At 39.4% G+C, this 22,932-nt stretch overlaps 1 protein-coding gene across 2 annotated transcripts; it reads right to left on the minus strand.

The window, feature by feature from the left end:
• Window positions 1-1,270: 1,270 nt before the first annotated feature.
• On the minus strand, window positions 1,271-20,711 carry LOC127451267 (ankyrin repeat and fibronectin type-III domain-containing protein 1-like). Of its 2 annotated transcripts, XM_051715818.1 has the most exons (18): window positions 20,515-20,711; window positions 17,034-17,229; window positions 15,812-16,034; window positions 14,475-14,675; window positions 14,284-14,397; window positions 14,090-14,187; window positions 13,886-13,976; window positions 6,296-6,403; window positions 5,994-6,084; window positions 5,669-5,798; window positions 5,455-5,574; window positions 5,148-5,369; window positions 4,745-4,911; window positions 4,481-4,658; window positions 4,232-4,394; window positions 3,977-4,143; window positions 3,026-3,215; window positions 1,271-2,779 (listed from the first exon to the last, which is right to left on the minus strand). In XM_051715818.1, the coding sequence occupies exons 2-18, from the start codon at window positions 17,196-17,198 to the stop codon at window positions 2,340-2,342; spliced, it is 2,868 nt and encodes a 955-aa protein (XP_051571778.1). In that variant the 5' UTR covers window positions 17,199-17,229; window positions 20,515-20,711; the 3' UTR covers window positions 1,271-2,339. The 2 variants fall into 2 exon arrangements, with proteins under 2 accessions (XP_051571778.1, XP_051571777.1); XM_051715817.1 differs by lacking the exons at window positions 17,034-17,229; window positions 20,515-20,711 and having other exon boundaries at window positions 6,015-6,084; window positions 15,812-16,955.
• Window positions 20,712-22,932: the final 2,221 nt, after the last annotated feature.

The raw sequence follows: 22,932 nt of genomic DNA on the forward strand, positions 1-22,932 counted from the left end.
ACAAATTCCAGCTGATATAAAACAGTTCAGATTCTTGAACGGTTTCTTCAAACGAATCTTCAGTGAGCTGGCTGTTATGAGTTCAGTGGATGTCGTAATCATTCCAATGTCCCGTAAAAAAACTCAACAAAACAAACTCCAACCAGCAGAAGGAATAAGCACGAAGAACGAACAGATTAATCCACAGCTGTTCCACAGGAGTGTTATTCAATAGAACAAGCTCCAGCCGCTCGGCGGAGCCAACGCAGTTTACTCAGCCATTGATTCTATAAAAGACATTGCCAGATTTTGACATGTAAATACTTTGCGACCGACCTTCGTTTCTATTCTTAGTTTGGCTGGGAATATCAGAGCAAAAGTGATCTTTTTCTGATGTAAGAGTTTCTTACATTCCTTGAACTGATCGCGTTTCTCTCTTGTCGAGTTCGCAAAGTGCGGGAACGAGAAAACATTATGGTTCTTCCAAGAAAGCTTCCCTTTGCTCCTTGCCTGGCGCAACACAAGATCTTTATCGGATGATCTCAGAAATCTGGCCAGAATCAATCGGGGCCTATCTCCCTCAGCAGATCTGTGAGCTGGGACTCTGTGAGCTCGCTCGATTTCCAGCTTGTGGCCTGTTATGTCGAGCAGACTCGGGAAAAGCTCGTATAGGAATTTCACCATATCTCTGCCCTCCTCATGCTCAGGAATTCCAACAATTCGAACGTTATTCCTGCGGCTTCTATTCTCAAGATCTTCAAGCTTTTCAAGGAGATGTTCCAAATCAACTTTGGTCACGGGTGGATTAGTGGTTAATTCCCTCTCCGAAGATTCCAGAAAATCGATTCATCTCTCAACATCAGTCACTCTTGTAGCTAACTCAGAGAATTGTATTTCCATCGCCATAATTGATCAACGTATTACAGCGAGATCCTCCAAGTCAGCAAGAATCTTCGTCATGTTGGACAACTGACGCTGGATCTCCTCTCCTGCCGCGCCATCCAAATTGAGTCCCAGGTCTGTAGGCCTGTCGGGGCTTTCATCCTGAACACGTAAGTGTCTTTTAATGTCTCCAGAGCCTGAAGATTTTGACTTCTTTGCCATGTTTTGCCTCAAAGAGCAAATGTGTAACTGGGTGTATCAAATTTCACCAAATTATAACATGAAAATAATCAAAAATTTAGCAAAGTGCGCAGAGCTCGTCGCTCACACGTCTGCTTCTTGCATGGTGTCACGTGACCCCCCCCCCCCAATTTCTGGCATTTATTAAAAAATAAACATTGAAACATAATTCAAATCTTTAAACATATTTAATTACATCTATGTCTTTACTATTTAAATATATAGAGTGATATTGCAGAATTTAAACATATAAAAGATGAATTTCTGTCCAGTGTCCACATAAATAAACTTTCTACAGATATTTGATTGTATTATCTCTGTTCATTTCATCTCCCACTGCTGTTAAAGATAAACATTACTGACATAAACTGGGGCATAAATACGGTTTCATTATTTGACAGTTTGTATTTTATTCCGAAGTGACCATATTCTGTTCCCTACTTCACCCTCCAGAGCGATCTTCACAGGTTAACAGATTGAAGGGGTTAAAAATAACGGTCATCAAGACCGTATCCAAAGCAGACGCAATTACTATCAAATAATGGCTGATGCAAATGTAAACAAACTAGCAGGTTCATACATTTCAATTCATTCATCTGAAGGAGGTTAGCTCAGTGTAGTTTGAAACAATGCTAAAATTAAATCGCAAATTTTCAGAGTTGTACCAGTTAACAAATGTACAGTGTGTGTTCAAGTATTAAAGGGATAGTTCACCCAAAAATAAAAATTCTCTGATAATTTACTCACACTCATGCCATCTGAGATGTGTATGACTTTCTTTCTTCTGCAAAACATTTTTGAAGATTTGTAGAAAAAGATCCAAGCTCAGCAGGTCCTTAGAATGGGAGTGGATGGTGTGCGAAAATAATGATATTTAAGCATGTTTTAAATATTAAAGATTGCGTCTTCAAAGGTGTTTTGCAGAAGAAAGAAAGTCATACACATCTCAGATGGCATGAGGGTGAGTAAATTATCAGAGAATTTTCATTTTTGGGTGAACTGTCCCTTTAATTAATTAAATTAATTAAATTAATTCTAATAGCTTATGTTACACTTGGCAAACCTCAGATGCAGCATAAAGAATCTGGTGAGTGAACTGTTTCATGTTTGGACCCTACAAAAAGTTTGTTACATTTATTTTTGTCCACTTCTGTTTAGAATGACACTACTACATGGCTGCCGTGGTTGTTCTCCCTTTGAAGGCATCATTTGTGACATTTAGTTTTGTTGAATTATAGTCAGAGCGTTTGATTGGCTGAATTCACCCACTCCACCAGACTCCTCATAGGTCGCTCTTTGCTGGCTGCAATCGGCACTGCATCCTCAGCGCTCTGGTCCTGGTTCTGCACGTCTGCTTCTGTATCCATGAAATCCAGATCCTGCAGGTCCAACAAAGTCCCTGCTGGCAGATCCAACCGGTCAAACAATTTCATTATCCTTGACAACAGATCTCGACCTTCCTCCTCCTCCCCTGCCTCAGGGGTCACGAGGTTAACAGAGGGTGGGTCAGAGAGCTCAGGACAGGAATGCATATGTTGGAGCCAGTTTCCATGGTAACAGGGTTCACTGTTGAAGTGTGAGGCAGACATTTCTGGAAACATGACTCTTTCCGTAACTCCTGGGATGTCCACAGGTGCAGTGACCTCTAACCTGGCAGGTTGATCCAGGCATGAAAGAGCTATAAAATGAAAGATACAGATGTGTAAATGTGCTTTAAAATGTTTAGGGTTTAACAACTCACGTGTCTAAAGTTATCCTGCTGCTCTGAATGCAATGAGAAAGGTTGGAAATCTGTTTCTGAAGTGGAAAATCTCAAAATGTCTTGGACCCCGTTTTCACCTATCTTTAGCATTGTCCCGTTTCAAACCGATTGCCCAAAATGCATCTTAGTACCAGTTGTAAAGTGTGTGTACAGTGTGCTCACCTGTGCTAGGTGTGTGTGTTTGGACTGCAGTATGTGAAGTGGGAGGAGTCTCTTCCTCAGCATGTGATTTGATTGGTGACTGAGAGCTCATGACACGCCCCAGAGGCACCACCCCCTCACATTGCTTAGAGCGCAATGCCCGAATCACATCCATCAGCCACCTACTTTCCCGCCAGACCACACCCAGATTCTAAACACAAATACAACAGATCAAGAATAAAGCGAATACAGATCATGAAACATACTCTACGCAAGTGAACGTAGATGCATCATTTCATTCTGAAATGTGTCAAAGCACAATTCATAACACAACACAAGTACGCATTGCATTGTCAGCATTGTCACAAGGGGCACTATAGTGTAATTAGTATGAATTGTCCAACTTCATTGTCTATGAACTACTGTCATGGCAGAGCAACAGTTTGAAGATGGGTTTTTCAATAAAATAATATACAAAATTTTAACTAAGCACAAGTTGCTTATATTCAGCAAATACTCATTTTAAAATATCAGTAACAACATAATCATTACTGTCACTTTTACTTTATTAAAATAAGCTGTCATTTATCCCAAAATAAGAGTCACTTTTCATGCAAGTCCACCACCATTTTAAATATTAAACTTCCGATATAAACTTTGAAACCACTTTTTTTCACAAATAACCATTAGACGGTCCATAAACACGTGAAACTTACACATCATAGGTTGTTTGCCTCGTCAGCTTGAACAGAGAGTGAAACAGGAGCCGTCAAACATGTATCATATTTTAAACACACGGCGTTATATGGTTAATGGTGTTTAGGCGATAAGGTGCAATTATTTACACATCCACCAGATGTCGTCATTCATCGGTAGATTTGATATTAAAAATAGATAAAGCAGAAAAGTGTAAATATCTGTTAAAAACAATCTCTATGTGTGTGTGTGTGTGTGTTTTAGTGTGTTACAGACCTGTGCAATCTCTGTGATGTGTGTGAGTCTCTCTCTGGCGTCGGTCACCTCTCTGCTGTCCAGTGCCTCTCTTAGAGCCTGCTGGGAAAGATACGCGTCCAGTTCGAGTATGATCCATGCCTGACAGTACTGTGACAACAGGTCCCGGTTATACGCCCACTGATGCACTGAAACACACACACACACACACGATCAATATGTTGTCCTGCATGAGTTCGTTCAGTACAGACGTGTGCAGACTGATGTTGTTCTGACCCAGTTCATAGATGTGCAGTGGTAAAGTAAAGATCTGCTCCACAGCGCCCTCTCGTGGCCACTGCCTGCATCTGAACTCTTCAGTGGATGGCAGCAGCAGCAGCAGCGAGATCTGATCTCCGATCTGAATCAACTCCTGAGTGTAAACACGATAGTGACACGCCTGCAAACACACATACAATCATCAGGTTGAGCAATCTGAAAATACTTTCTTGACATTATGCTGTATGTGTGTGATGGTTGTGTTACTCTGTCCAGTGGGATGTTGAGTTTGGTCAGTAGTTGAGTCACTGCAGATCTCAGGGCCTTCACAAACTCCTCAACACCTGATCTGTCAATCACTGCTTCATCTGGACTGTCACTAACAGTCTGACCACTCCCATTGGCTCCGCCCACCGCATGCCTCTGTAGCCACGCCCACTCCTCACTGCAGAAAAAACACACAGAGGCTGTACAGGCTTGTCGATGTTTCTTGAGAGTAACATTGAGTTTATTTGTGTGCTTGTTTGTTACCGTGAGACATGCGGTTGGTTTCTGACACGACAGTGACAGAGCATGTTGGGTAATCTGTGATTCACCACAACTCTCAGTTGATCTACTGAACTGCAGAGCTTCAATATACCCAGATATAAACCCGACTGAGCTCTCTGCAGACTCCTCCTGTGATAACACAACTTTTCCTACAGAGACACAGAGGAGAAAAACGTGAGACTGTACTGAAAATCTTTAGACTCACTTTACAGTGACTCTTTGGAGCCCGTTCTTTCAAATCTAAAATGCAAAACAAGCGCGACCAGCGTGGTCAGATTTCCGAACGAATGACTCTTGTGAGCCGGTTCTTTTGAATCTATGGCACAAAACAAGCGTGACTAGTGTGTGTGTGTGTGTGTGTGTGTGTGTGTGTGTGTGTGTGTACCCTCAGATGTTGTGTGAGCAGCTCTGTGACTGTAGGTTCGGGCAGTAATGGACTTCTGGTCTGGTGTTTCTGGAGTTTACTGAGAGGAACCCAGTGCAGCAGGGGGTCAGCGGGGGTCACAGGGGTTGTGACCTCTCTCAGAGTTATCAGCAGCACATTACCCTGTCTGTCCTTCAATGGCTCAAAATACACCTGACCCAAATCATCACAACCCAATGACGTCTGCAGAGAGAGACAGAGAGAAGATTGTGTAAATGTTGTTGTGTCTGAACTGCACAAATGAAGTCCTGATTTACATCTGTCACACCTGCAGTTGATTGACAGCTCGCAGGAAACTGAGTCTGTTCTGCAGCAGTGATGAAGAGGAGGAGAGAGATGAAGACAACACCTGCTGCAGCCACGAAACCTGCTGCCACACACACGACACCTGACACAACACAGTTATTAAACCTGTTATTAAGCCTCATATCACTCATTGAGAATAAACTATGATCACTGCAGGCGTGTGATTGGTTACTGACTCTGGTGAACCACAGGAAGTTCTGCGTGACGGAGGTGGAGCAGCACTGGATCTCCACTAATGGGAGCTGATCATTTGCTGTGACCAGGATGTTGTCCTTCTGATAGAACACACAGGCAAGATACACTCCTCTACAACACACACACCAGAAAATCACATTACATGCATTTCATATTTAAACCAGTGCAGTGATAACTGTGGAAGGGGCCGTTCACAAAGGCACAACTGTCTAGAGCATGTTTACATATAAAAACATATGGATGCAAGAACATGTCTTCAGTGAACGACCCCTAAATGTAATGTTTCTATAAGATGAATATTCTCACCTCTGTAACAGGTGCACAAACCTGCTCGCAGACTGAAAAAACTGCTTCAGACCCCGAGAAACAGACACTCGCTTAGATGAGCTCACAGTCTCTGTGAAAAACACACACAGTATTAAATACTCTTACATGCATAGTTTTAACATACGATTTGAAGGTACTGATATATAGCTTTGCTGTGCTCTAGCCTTTATTAACATTTACACTTCAGTCAAACACTATAATTAATGTTTCTTCACTATATTACACCAGTATAGATCATAATATATGTTAATAAGTATATAATGTGTAGTGTGTTAGTGTACCGGTGCAATATCCTCTGTATGTCGGCTCTCTGATCTGCTGTAAAATCCTCCTGACTGCAGCTTCATGATTTTTAATTCTGACTTTCACACCGCTGCACTCACGCCAGCCTGCAGGGGGCGATACACACAATTACGCATAAACACTATATACAGTACAAACAGCAGCATTTCTAATGTTTATGTACAACATCTGTGACATACTGTTGTTGATTAACACACACACAATCATTTTGACCTGTGCATCCGTTTTCAACAAACGAACAAAAATTATGTTACAGTAATTCTCTTACAATAGAAGTATATGGGGCAAGTGTATTTGTCTAAATCTTCCGTTTATCGGTGGATGAAAAAGACTTTTCTAAGCTGAGACTAGGGCTGTTTCTCAATGTGCGTTCTTTTGTGTTCTTATGCTGCGTACCATTCAACTCGGAAAGTCGGATTTCCAACTTCCTGCTAGGAAAAGTGCAATGGAAGCTCGTGCAGAGATTTTCAACTTTGTCGAGATGCAGGTGCATGACGTCACACAAACATGTCGGCACCCAGGGAGATATACAAAGTAAGTGATAAACATTCACTTTTATTAAGTAATATCAATAAATTAGTCAAAGTTCCTACATTACATGATATTAAAGCTTGTTTAACAAACGCCTGCGGAAACAGGTGCATAAAACATGGTAAATTAAACTCTCTTTTGATGATTGTATATCTGTAGCACAAATGTTGCACTGCAGCATTGTTTACCAGTTGGGTTGCTAGGAGACGTCTCTGGTAACAGGTGCTGTAAGCGATTTTTTCATGAAAAGGTTTGCAAATATTTTTACTACTCCCTGAGAGATATTACTGAAATAAGTGTTGTGAGATATCTGACCGGTCTATGTTACAGCTCTAGACTCTGTAAACAACAAACAAAAATGTGTCCGCGGTCTCTGACGCTTTCTGCCTGTCAATCATTTTGCACGTTCTCATAGTATTGTAGTTGCATCGAATTATTGAGGCGTAATGCCATTTTTATACCATGTTGTTCATAACAGTTGTCAGCTGAGGGCGCTATTTTGCTGCTGTTGTTTTTAACGACCGTTTCTGTTCGATGTTGGTCTCAATAAAGCTCATTTGGTATCTTTGGAGGGCGGGGTTTGGAAAGAGTGGGCGTGGCTAATCCAACGCCTCAGTCTTGTGGAAGTAGAACTGCTGAAATCGCTTACAGCACCTTTAAACATCATCTTCCGAGCATCAGGCAATGGAATGCCTTTATGGTCGGAGATCGGAGATAACAAATAGGAATATCCCACATCCAACTTTAATGGAACGCAGCATTAGTACCGAGAATGCATCAAGTACACAGATGTGTACTTGATCTCGATCAGTATAGAGGATGCATGGAATGGGGACTTGTGGGAATGAACCTGGTACTACGGTGGCAGACGAAGGACATTTACCATTGTGTTTTGACTGCGTCAACATCTGATGTTTTGTTGGGCAAGATTTTAATATAGTAAATAACATATGGAGGTAGGGCTTGATGATAAAACAATATCGTTTGATAGATATTTATAAAAAAATATTCGATATTGATGATAAACTTTTGAGTAATTAGATATTTAGACAGTCGTTAAATCAGCCTGCTAAGTATTAGCAGTGTAGCAGCTACATGAGCCCTGCTGTCATGGAAATGGGAAATGAGGCTCTGTAGCCGCTAGCTAGCAGCTAGCTCTCTGGCAAATTTAATATCGTTGTTTACCGAACAAGACAATAAAGTACAACAGCTATCAACTGAACACAACAACAACTCCTAATTAATTAAATGTTTTTTCATGGTCCATAGCACTGTCACAGGCAAGAAAGTGTTTCTTCTAGTGATGTTTATTGGCAGTTGGCAATCTAGCTTTTGGTGCATTACCGCCACCTACTGAGCTGGAGTGTGGCGTGTCAGAAGAAAGTCTTTCAGTGGAGTCAAATGTCAGCTGAAGATGAAATTGGCAAAATTTCATTGAAAAGAGGTCACAAACACCTTAAGTAGGATTAAATCCTAAACTGAGTGTCCTTTAAAGTTAGCTTACCCACTGGAGGTTACTTGTAAAGCAGTGGTTCTCAACTGGTATTGCTTTGGGACCCAGATTTTACATTAGACATCAAGTTTCAACCCAAGATTGTAAAAACCTGTATCCTGGGTCGCATTTTCTGTTATCTTGTGTAACGGGAGCCAGCTGGTAGGTAGCTGTGCAGTATGTCTCACTCCTCTGGCCTCAAGAGGCGCACTAGCGACTAATACTAGAGACTATACCCTTTAGCTTAATCATTAGCGCACCTGCCTCCCATGCCAGAGACCACAGTTCAAATTCTGCTCAGAGCAGGTTGAGTTGGATCGGTTACACTTGTATAGCTTTGTTTATGGTTTTCAAGTATAAGAGCATGTATCAAGTAACATTATTTTTGTTGATGATGTCATAAGTCTAAGAGGTCCAGACTTTAAAACCTTTATTTACATTTACAGTGCAATTCCATATAAGCACAGCACAGGTATGACAATGGATGGTTGAAACCAGGCATCAATCGCACTGCGATAATATTGTGTTGCAGATGATGGAGGGTTAGTCCTGCACTGTTCTTTCCCTGCTGTCTGCAACCCTATCTGAACATACCTGCAACACACTTTTGGGTCACGACCCACCAGTTGAGAAACACTGTTCTAAACAAACAAGTCATGTTTAATTCATTCTTGAGGTCAAACAAACGTGGAATGCAATTCCGCCCACATTAATGGTATGAAATGTATGTCGTCATAAATATCGATATCGAACGATATGAAATAAATATATAGTGATTTTGTTTGGCCATATCGCCCACCCTACATGGAGGGAACGAGTGTGATGATATTAATGCTGTCACTGGTGTGATGATATTAATGATGTCACTGGTGTGATGATATTAATGATGTCACTGGTGTGATGATATTAATGCCGTCACTGGTGTGATGATATTAATGATGTCACTGGTGTGATGATATTAATGCTGTCACTGGTGTGATGATATTAATGCCGTCACTGGTGTGATGATATTAATGCTGTCACTGGTGTGATGATATTAATGCTGTCACTGGTGTGATGATATTAATGATGTCACTGGTGTGATGATATTAATGCTGTCACTGGTGTGATGATATTAATGATGTCACTGGTGTGATGATATTAATGCTGTCACTGGTGTGATGATATTAATGCTGTCACTGGTGTGATGATATTAATGCCGTCACCGGTGTGATGATATTAATGATGTCACTGGTGTGATGATATTAATGCCGTCACTGGTGTGATGATATTAATGATGTCACTGGTGTGATGATATTAATGATGTCACTGGTGTGATGATATTAATGCTGTCACTGGTGTGATGATATTAATGATGTCACTGGTGTGATGATATTAATGCTGTCACTGGTGTGATGATATTAATGATGTCACTGGTGTGATGATATTAATGATGTCACTGGTGTGATGATATTAATGATGTCACTGGTGTGATGATATTAATGCTGTCACTGGTGTGATGATATTAATGCTGTCACTGGTGTGATGATATTAATGATGTCACTGGTGTGATGATATTAATGCTGTCACTGGTGTGATGATATTAATGATGTCACTGGTGTGATGATATTAATGCCGTCACTGGTGTGATGATATTAATGCTGTCACTGGTGTGATGATATTAATGATGTCACTGGTGTGATGATATTAATGATGTCACTGGTGTGATGATATTAATGCTGTCACTGGTGTGATGATATTAATGATGTCACTGGTGTGATGATATTAATGCTGTCACTGGTGTGATGATATTAATGATGTCACTGGTGTGATGATATTAATGCTGTCACTGGTGTGATGATATTAATGATGTCACTGGTGTGATGATATTAATGCCGTCACTGGTGTGATGATATTAATGCTGTCACTGGTGTGATGATATTAATGATGTCACTGGTGTGATGATATTAATGATGTCACCGGTGTGATGATATTAATGCTGTCACTGGTGTGATGATATTAATGATGTCACTGGTGTGATGATATTAATGATGTCACTGGTGTGATGATATTAATGCTGTCACTGGTGTGATGATATTAATGATGTCACTGGTGTGATGATATTAATGATGTCACTGGTGTGATGATATTAATGCTGTCACTGGTGTGATGATATTAATGATGTCACTGGTGTGATGATATTAATGCTGTCACTGCTGTGATGATATTAATGATGTCACTGGTGTGATGATATTAATGCTGTCACTGGTGTGATGATATTAATGATGTCACTGGTGTGATGATATTCATGCTGTCACTGCTGTGATGATATTAATGATGTCACTGGTGTGATGATATTAATGCTGTCACTGGTGTGATGATATTAATGATGTCACTGGTGTGATGATATTCATGCTGTCACTGGTGTGATGATATTAATGCTGTCACTGGTGTGATGATATTAATGATGTCACTGGTGTGATGATATTCATGCTGTCACTGCTGTGATGATATTAATGATGTCACTGGTGTGATGATATTAATGCTGTCACTGGTGTGATGATATTAATGATGTCACTGGTGTGATGATATTCATGCTGTCACTGCTGTGATGATATTAATGATGTCACTGGTGTGATGATATTAATGATGTCACTGGTGTGATGATATTAATGCTGTCACTGCTGTGATGATATTAATGCTGTCACTGCTGTGATGATATTAATGCTGTCACTGGTGTGATGATATTAATGATGTCACTGGTGTGATGATATTCATGCTGTCACTGCTGTGATGATATTAATGATGTCACTGGTGTGATGATATTAATGATGTCACTGGTGTGATGATATTCATGCTGTCACTGCTGTGATGATATTAATGATGTCACTGGTGTGATGATATTAATGCTGTCACTGCTGTGATGATATTAATGCTGTCACTGGTGTGATGATATTAATGCTGTCACTGGTGTGATGATATTAATGCCGTCACTGCTGTGATGATATTAATGCCGTCACAGGTGTGATGATATTAATGCCGTCACAGGTGTGATGATATTAATGCCATCACTGGTGTGATGATATTAATGATGTCACTGGTGTGATGATATTAATGCCGTCACTGCTGTGATGATATTAATGATGTCAGTGGTGTGATGATATTAATGCTGTCACTGTTGTGATGATATTAATGATGTCACTGGTCTGATGATATTAATGATGTCACTGGTGTGATGATATTAATGCCGTCACCGGTCTGATGATATTAATGCCGTCACCAGTGTGATGATATTAATGCCGTCACCGGTGTGATGATATTAATGCCGTCACTGGTCTGATGATATTAATGCCGTCACCGGTGTGATGATATTAATGATGTCACTGGTGTGATGATATTAATGCCGTCACTGGTGTGATGATATTAATGCCGTCACTGGTGTGATGATATTAATGATGTCACTGGTCTGATGATATTAATGCCGTCACCGGTCTGATGATATTAATGCCGTCACCGGTGTGATGATATTAATGCCGTCACCGGTGTGATGATATTAATGCCGTCACTGGTCTGATGATATTAATGCCGTCACCGGTGTGATGATATTAATGATGTCACTGGTGTGATGATATTAATGCCGTCACTGGTGTGATGATATTAATGCCGTCACTGGTGTGATGATATTAATGATGTCACTGGTGTGATGATATTAATGCCGTCACTGGTGTGATGATATTAATGCCGTCACTGGTGTGATGATATTAATGCCGTCACTGGTGTGATGATATTAATGCCGTCACAGGTGTGATGATATTAATGCCGTCACAGGTGTGATGATATTAATGCCATCACTGGTGTGATGATATTAATGATGTCACTGGTGTGATGATATTAATGATGTCACTGGTGTGATAATGCCAGTAGTTCTCTCACTGGATTCAAATGTGCTGTGATGGTTATTTGCGCTACAGGAAAATGGCAGCACATCTCAAAGCTCGCAATAGATGTGTTCTGTGTCCTCCTGTCCTTCAGAGTTCGTTCTTTCAATGTACACTATATGGCCAAAAGTTTGTGGACACCCCCTTCTAATTAACGAATTTGGTTACTCCATTAAATCCAGTAAAGAAAAATCTTAATGTTTCTTTATGTAATGGCTTGGGCTTTGTGTGCTTCCAAATTTGTGGCAACTGTTTGGGGATAGCCCTTTTCTGTTCCAGCATGACAATGCCCCTGTGAACAAAGTGAGCTCCATAAAGAAATGGTTTACTGTGTCTGGCGTGGAAGAAATTGACTGGCCTGCACAAATCCCAGACATGATCACTGATCACTTTTGGGGTGAACTGGAATAGCAACTATAGGTCAGGCCCCATCAACCAACATCAGTTCCTGACCTCACTGATAGCCTTGTGTCTGAATGAGAGCAAATCCCTGCAGCCACATTACTACATACAGTATAGTGGAAAGCCTTCCCAAAAGAGTGGAAGCTGTTATTACAGCAAAGGGGGAAATTGATGCCTAAGGTTTTGAAATCAAATGTTCATCAACACATATGGTGTCCACAAACTTTTGGCCGTATAGTGTAGTTTGGCAAGACTGGTCTTCATAAGAACGCAAGTCCGTTCTCTGCGTTCTTTGCATTGAGAATCAGCCAGTGTTACTGGTGTAATTTCTGTGGGTCGAGAACAGTTTCGCTTTTCCATTAATAAGTCACATTTTTTGAAGAATAGTGGTGTAGCGTCATAAAACGCAACATTTGTCACATTGTTACACGAACCCAGCTGTCGAGAATAATCAGACATAAAAGCGCTGGCAAGTCCAATTCATTTTAGTGAATCGATTCGTTCAGACGGTTTATGTGCGTGAACTAGTTCAAATAAATGATTCCCAGATTCACTTGAGCCCCTGCGCAGATATTACGTAATAGTATTTATGTGGCTCAAAACTCATAAAGATCTTTTTAAATATATAACTACAATTAGGATAAATATATAGTTCAAATATATTTATATACATTAGTTATATAAATATAACTATTTAGTTCATATAGTTCACAAGGCTGTATTATATAGGATTAAACTATACATGTATAACCATCTTTACAATGATGATATTATTTAATTCAATCAGATCTTCTAATAATATCAGCCGATGGTCACTTAAAGATTTTCTTCCTTAAATAGCTTCAATGTAGCTACTTTTTCTTAGTAGCTTGTAGTATTTAACTATATTTCAACACAGAATCTTCACAGGATTACAGTTACATACTGTGAAAATATTTTGACACTTTATTTACTATTTTAGCGTAGTATTTTAGCAATAAATAACTTGTAACTTTGGAAGTGACAGTTTCAAAGCAGCTTTCTAAGTGTAATGATACCTTCACAACAAATTAATTAATGAAAATGTTTGAAAGGAAATATACATTTTAAATGTTTATTTGCTGTATGTTTGCCCCATAGACTTCTATTGTAATTGTATTTATACCCATTGAGAGACATTATAAATGATTGTCTGTGGTGATGAACATCCTTTAATGAGCGAGTACAGTGTAGAGGTCAGTACTTACTGGAGGGGGCGACACACACGGGACTACTGATCTGTACGGGACCCCAACCTCTCACATTATACGCACGGACTCGCACATAATACTCCACTCCCTACACACACACACACACACACACACACACACACACACACACACGGGTCAGATATATATATATATATATATATATATATCTGTATCATATCAAACATTTCCTTTGTGTCTTACAGTCTTCAGTCCTGTGATGTTGAACTCTGGGTGTTTGGTGTCAGTGATGTAAGCAGAACCACACAGAGGATGAAAAGATGAAGAACAACTCCATTCAACTGCAGACAGACAGACAGACAGACAGACAGAGTGTTAGCGGCTAGAGAGACTGTTGTCTGTTCACTATATGATGTCAAAGGTCATCTGGGTCTGACCTCTGTATCGTGTGATGAGTCCGTGTGTCTGACTGTCGCTCTCTCTCACGCTCACACACAGACAGCTGTCACCGGACACCAGCAGGGTGGCGCTAGCGGGCGGTTCGGGCACAACTGAGAGAGAGAGAGAGATTATACACACACACAGACATCTACAGTATGGTAACGTGTGTGTGTATGTGTGTGTGTACCTGTAATATTAAATGTCTCTCTCATGCGTTTATACAGTTTATATCTTTGTGTCCAGAGCTGAACATTGTTCTGGGCGTCTGTCTGTGACTGAAGCTCCGCCTTCACTTTGACGAGTAGCTCCGCCCTCCAATCCTCAAGCTTCTGCTCAGCCACAGACACCAGCTCATCCAGCTTCACCGACCAATCAGAGGCCGAGCTCACTGCAGGAGGGAGGAGTCAACAGAGACAATCAGTATAATCAAGAGAAGTTTTATTATTTTATTATTATTATTATTATTATTATTATTATTAATTGCTTTTATCAAAATCACGTTACAAAACTTGCAACTCTATACATGTAATGCAATATTTATACACTAGGGGGAGCTTAATACAAATCTATATACAAATATTAAAGAATTTACAAATTTGTAACAGTTTTGATTGGTAGATCAATAGTAGAATAGTTTCACTGGGTAGATCCTGTGTATGAGTTTAAATGATACTTCCTTAACTTTATTTGTAATTAAATACTGATTAGGTATAAGACAAACCTTTTTCCAAACAATACTGTCTGTAAAACGATTCCAGTATGAACACACGAGTTACAACATCTCTTAAGAGAACTCAATGGCAGCAGGGTCATCAGCTAACGGAGTTCCTTTTAATTCTCCATCAACGATATTAAATGCACTCGATTTATTATAGTAATAAAGAAGCTGGCTCACTAACAGAAAGAGGTATGGGGAGACCGGACACCCCTGTCTAATTCCTCTACATGAATTAAACAACTTACTACAACAACTGCCACTTCTGTACACTTTTGATCGCTGTAGAGAAGAAACTCCCGAAAACAAATGTATTTAGAGTATCAAAAATGAACTGATGTTCTACAGACTCGAACGCTTTATGGAAATCTAAGAATAATATGAATCTATTAATAATATGTCTAAAACTTTTATTATTAGTTACATGCCTATTTTTCATGAAGCCAGATTGTGATTCATCAATTACAGAATCCACAACTGTTTTCAGTCTCCCGGCTAAAATTAGGGCCAACAATTTATAATCATTGTTTAATAAATAGATGGGGCCAATTGTTAATATACAGTTAGTCTTCAGTGTAGTGTAATCAGTGTAATTAATCCTTGTGTTAAAGTGGGTGGAAGACATTGTCTTTCAATACTTTCATTGAATAACTCTATTAGAAATGGGGCCAAGTCCTTGGAAAATAGTTTATAGAATTCTGATGTTAACCCATCAGTGCCTGGCGATCTGGAATTTTTAAGATAATTAACTGAATCCATCAACTCGAGAAGAATAGTTGTGTTCTGTTCATATGGATGATGTCACTCACAAGTGGGATTGTGTCTTGCTCCGGCCTTCACCAGCACCTGCAGCAGTGTGGAATTGTGGGTAAGAGCCGCCACGTCCAGAGGCACCAGCCCGAACTCATTGACACTGTTCACCTGTCTGTTTCTCTCTGCATATGTCTGTCCTCCTGTCGCCCTGTCTCTGGATAATAGATGCTGCACTGCCAGTGTGTCTTCACTCTCTAACGCCTCCCATAGACACGAGTACTGACACACACACACACGCACACACACAGACACACACACGCAAAAACACATACACGCACACACACAGACACACGCACACGCACACACGCACACGCACACAAACACACACATGCACACATGCACACACACGCACAGACACACACAAACACAAACAGACACACACACACAAACACACACATGAACAGACACACACAAACACACAAACAGACACACACACACAAACACACAAACAGACACACACACACACAAACAGACACACACACAAACACACAAACAGACACACACACACACACACACACACAAACAGACACACACACACACAAACAGACACACACACACAAACACACAAACAGACACACACACACAAACAGACACACACACACACAAACACACAAACAGACACGCACACACACACACACACAAACAGACACACACACACACAAACAGACACACACACACAAACACACAAACAGACACACACACACACACAGACACACACAGACACACACACACACACACACACACACAGACACACACACACAGACACACACACAAACAGACACACACACACAAACACACAAACAGACACACACACACAAACACACAAACAGACACACACACAGACACACAAACAGACACACACACACAAACAGACACACGCACACAAACACACAAACAGACACACACACACACAGACACACACAGACACACACACACACAAACAGACACACACACACACAAACAGACACACACACACAAACAGACACACACACACACAGACACACACAGACACACACACACACAAACAGACACACACACACACAAACAGACACACACACACACACAGACACACACACACACAGACACACACAGACACACACACACACAGACACACACACACACACAGACACACACACACACACACACACACACACAGTTAGACAGTGAGGTAGCTCACTAGGGTTTGAAAGTGTGTTTATGTATGTGTGTAGTAGTTACATTGGTCGGTTCTTTGCTCAGCCGTTTCTTCCAATTAGAATGCTCAGGCTCACTGTGAGAGTCTCCGCCCCTCAGTCTGACGGACAGGCTCCTGTAGATGCATTTGGGTGAAACGGGGCCGAGAGATCGCCTCCTCTGGGGCGGAGCCCGTACTGACACTGACATCACTGCATACAGGAGACGAAACCTTCACAAACTTCCACAAACAGAAGAAATATAACATTATTATAAACATCTCCTACATATGTGTTCAGTGAATGAGGGGATGACATTAAACATTCTTCACACATTAAAGAGGAACTGCAGTTGTTGGCAAGCGGCTTATTTGAATGTTTATCTGATAAGTTGATGTTTCCCTTTTTAACTCTTCCTCTTTAAATGTGCTCAAACTCTTCTTGCTGTATATACATTATTTATTTCCTTAATCACACACTCTTTACAAACCCAAATCAAAACACTTTACAAACATAAATGATGCATCAAACTAGGAAGCCAACAACTTCAGTACATTTGTATTTTAACTACAGAATTCATGATCTTTTGACAGCGTTGAGTTCTGTAAGTTTTCTTGCTTGTTGTTTTCAGTGATATAAAGAATTTAAAAATACTAAAAGAATGGCTATTTTCATACACTGTTTGTAGCACAATATATGCCATTTACATATATATGACATATATTTCTATGAATGTCTACATATCACATGTATAGATAGATTGTGTAGATTGTAAGTGAAAAAAATTGTTCTCCCAATCATGTTTGCACATGTACAGCTGAAATCAGAAGTTTACATACAGTTAGGTTGAAGTCATTAAAACTCATTTTTTAACCACTCCACAGATTTAATATTAGCAAACTATAGTTTTGGCAAGTCGTTTAGGACATCTAGTGTGTGCATGACACGAGTAATTTTTCCAACAATTGTTTACAGACCGATTGTTTCACTTTTAATTGACTATATCACAATTCCAGTGGATCAGAAGTTTACATACACTAAGTTAACTGTGCCTTTAAGCAGCTTGGAAAATTCCAGAAAATGATGTCAAGCCTTTAGACAATTAGCCAGTTAGCTTCTGATAGGAGGTGTACTGAATTGGAGGTGTTCCTGTGGATGTATTTTAAGCACTACCTTCAAACTCAGTGCCTCTTTTGCTTGACATCATGGGAAAATCAAAAGAAATCAGCCAAGACCTCAGAAAAAAAACTGTGGACCTCCACAAGTCTGGTTCATCATTGAAAGCAATTTCCAAATGCCTGAAGGTACCACGTTCATCTGTACAAACAATAGTACACAATATAAACACCATGGGACCACACAGACATCATACCGCTCAGGAAGGAGACGCATTCTGTCTCCTAGAGATGAATGTAGTTTGGTAAGAAAAGTGCAAATCAATCCCAGAACAACAGCAAAGGACCTTGTGAAGATGCTGGAGGAAACAGGTAGACAAGTATCTATATCTACAGTAAACGAGTCCTATATTGACATAACCTGAAAGGCTGTTCAGCAAGGAAGAAGCCACTGCTCCAAAACCGCCATAAAAAAGCCAGACTACAGTTTGCAAGTGCACATGGGGACAAAGATCTTACTTTCTGGAGAAATGTCCTCTGGTCTAATGAAGCAAAAATTGAACTGTTTGGCCATAATGACCATCGTTATGTTTGGATGAAAAAGGGTGAGGCTTGCAAGCTGAAGAACACCATCCCAACCGTGAAGCATGGGGGTGGCAGCATCATGTTGTGGGGGTGCTTTGCTGCAGGAGGGACTGGTGCACTTCACAAAATAGATGACATCATGAGGAAGGAACATTATGTGGATATATTGAAGCAACATCTCAAGACTCAGACAGGAAGTTAAAGCTCGGTCGCAAATGGGTCTTTTAAATGAACAATGACCCCAAGCATACCTCAAAAGTTGTGGCAAAACGGCTTAAGGACAACAAAGTCAAGGTATTGGAGTGGCCATCACAAAGCCCTTTTTTCTGGATTACTGGCACACTCTATCTTCCGCTTGCATTATATTCAAAGTTCTGCTCCGAGAGTACTAACTTAAACTAAACGATCTGCACATATTACTCCCATCCTATTTAAGCTTCACTGGGTACCTTTCACATCCTGTATTGCATACAAAATTCTCCTGCTTACATTTAAGTCAATCCATGGTCTAGCTCCTTACCTTTCTGATTTACTTTCTCCCTATATTCCTCCACAACTTCTACTTGTTCCTAGATTCCACCTTTCTTCAGTGGGCGGCAGGTCTTTTTCTGTTGTGGCACCTAAGCTATGGAACTCAATCCTCTGGCTCTCCAAACTACTACCTCTATCTCTGCATTCAAATCTCAGCTCAAAACCTATTTGTTCTCCCGATATTATCAGTCATAATGTGTTTGTGCTTCATGTACTGCTCATTGTATTTGTATGCTTATCTGTGTTCTGATTGGGCCACTGCCTACACTGCTTACACTTTCTATACTGTCTACACGATGTTATGTGTTCTTTTGTACTGGATTGATATGTCTAACTGACTGCACGATCTGATCTGCTATATGCAACTGCATTTGTTTTTATTCCAGACTGTCCACTGTCCATATGATTGTCTATATGATTGTCTATATGATTGTCCATATGATTGTTATGTTGCTGTTCTTTATTGTGAAGTCTCCTTGAGCTCTTGAAAGGTGCTATATAAATTAAACATTATTATTATTATTATTGTTGTGAGAAGCTTGTGGAAGGATACACAAAACATTTGACCCAAGTTAAACAATTTAAAGGCAATGCTCCCAAATACTAACAAAGTGTATATAATCTTCTGACCCACTGGGAATGTGATGAAAGGAATAAAAGCTGAAATAAATCATTCTCTCTACTATTATTCTGACATTTCACATTCTTAAAATAAAGTAGTGATCCTAACTGACCTAAGACAGGGAATGTTTTCTACGATTAAATGTAAGGAATTGTGAAAAACTGAGTTTAAATATATTTGGCTAAAGTGTATGTAAACTTCTGACTTCAACTGTACTTTAGAATAAATGCCACAAACAAATAGTAGAATTGTAAATATGTGCATATATGCCCAGATATATGTCCTATAATCCATATTCTTATGGCATATATCACATTTTAAGCTTCAGTTTGTTAACATTAGTAAATACATTGCGTATCATGAACTAAGAATGAACAATATTTATTAAGTGCTCATAGTTCATAATGCATTTAGTGAAGTTAACATATAGGCTACTTATCATTTAAAAAGATGTAACATTAACCAAGATTAATAAATGCTGTAAAAGTATTGTTTATTGTTTAGTTAACTAATGTTAACGGATATAACCTTCTTGTAAAGTGTTGCACATGTCTTTCACTAATCTTACGCAAAATCATTAATTTAATTGAGTTTTCGTCTTGTAAACAATATCATATTCTTACATACAATCAGATACACGAACTGTGTGTTGAAATGAAACCGACAATACATACTTGTATTTGAGCGCAGATGAGCTGAAATAATCGCCGATGTTTCATGTAGTTCCCAAAAATAATCAATAAACTATATTCCGATATATCTCGCGGCGTTACACTTCAATGATATCTGTATCAGTTTACTTCAATAAAACGAGCTCTATTAACACTGTGAGAGAAACAGACGGAAAGAAATGAGTGTCATACTCCAATGACCCAACCTACAACCACACACACACACACACACACACACACACACACATACACACACACACACGCATACACACACATGTACATACACACACTCACACACACACACACACACATATTCACACACACACACACACATACATACACACACACACACACACACACACACACACACACATACATACACACACACACACATATTCACACACACATACACACACATACATACACACACACACACACACATACATACACACACACACACATATTCACACACACACACAAACACACACATATTCACACACACACACACACACACATATATACACACACACATATATACACACACACACACATATTCACACACACACACACACACACACACACACACACACATATATATACACACACACACACATATACACACACACATACACACACACACACACATATACACACACACATATATACACACACACACACATATATACACACACACATATATACACACACACACATATATACACACACACACACATATACACACACACACACATATATACACACACACATATATACACACACACACACATATACACACACACACACATATACACACACACACATATATACACACACACATATATACACACACACACACATATACACACACACACATATATACACACACACATATATACACACACATGCATACACACACACACATATATACACACACACACATATATACATACACTCACACACACACATATATACATACACTCACACACACGTACACACACACATTCACATACACTCTCACACACACTCACACACACACACTCTCACACACACACACATAGATGGAAGCACATTAATGACAAATGTCTAGACTTCTGTTGTTTTTTATATTATATGTTATATTTATTTTATTTTGTTATATATTATTTTTAGTGACTAGACAGTAGACTAACCTAAACATTACATCTGCAAGAAAATTCTTTGCATTTTTAGAATAAAAATAATAATGATACAAATTTTAAACAGCAAATCCAAACGCAGGTATCTCAAGATGAGTTTTTCTAAGTTTCAAACTTCGTTTAACTTGACACAGCGAACTAAAAACTGTGTGTTTATGACGCAACACAACCGACACAGTCCAAAAGCGTCCGTCTGACGCAGGTGTACATTGACGTGTCCTTATCCTCCTAAACTTTGAAGCACTTTTGGGCTGCCACCAGCAATTTTTCACACTCCAATTTAAAAGCTCAGTATTCACACATACTGTGGAATAATTGCAAAATATTGGTCCCAATTTTTAAAGAACCCCTCAAATAAAATAAAAAGACTCCAATTATTCATAAATAATATTGTATGTGTTTATAATCTTATGATAAACAGAAAAAAAAAATGGTTGCCCTAATTTTGTAAGCATGTAATTCTGGTTCTGTTCACCCCATCTCCCTCCAAATAGTCTTATTTTATTCCACTAGGTGGCAGTAAGCACTAGAAAAAATATTTTTTTCCTCTATCACATTCCATCACAATATACAGATCTGAAATGTAGGTGGCGCTCTAACACATTTTAGCCCTCGTCCATAGACATTCAGTCTAATTTTCAGTTCAAGCACCATCCTCATTATTTCATTGAATATCTCGGCCTCTGAGTGGACTAGAAGCTCAATCTAGGTGTCATTAGAAAGCTGAGATCATCCCCTTTGCAATGATAATAAAATATTAGTTGATAACATATATTTCTGATGATTTATTTAGCAGGTTTTCCTGCTTGACAGCATATTTTGTTCTGGACATCTAAGATATGACATTGGATTATTCACACAAGCAAGCTCATAGACAAGTAAACAATGGCTCATTTTCTAGAAAACTAAGGTTAAAGCAGATATAAAGTGTTTAGCTATTTGGGGCTTACAGCAGCAGTTATCAGAGATTAAAGAGACGTTTGTATTTGATGACTTACAGAAATCATATTTCACTTTGTGATTCTTCTGAAAATCTATTGAACTGTGGTATTAATGCAACAAAATAAACGATACAGTCACATTCCTGAGAATGAGAGCTTTCATTTGATATATGACATGTCCATTTATGTGCTATATGAAGGACTTTTATTTTCATGTTAATATTTCACCACATAACCACTAGGGGGTGCTTATTTGCGATTTTTTTTAAGGCCTTTTTTTATTTTAAGTAACATAAATGCAGAAG

Source organism: Myxocyprinus asiaticus, chromosome 14 (genome assembly GCF_019703515.2).
Source record: "Myxocyprinus asiaticus isolate MX2 ecotype Aquarium Trade chromosome 14, UBuf_Myxa_2, whole genome shotgun sequence".
Taxonomy (NCBI): domain Eukaryota; kingdom Metazoa; phylum Chordata; class Actinopteri; order Cypriniformes; family Catostomidae; genus Myxocyprinus; species Myxocyprinus asiaticus.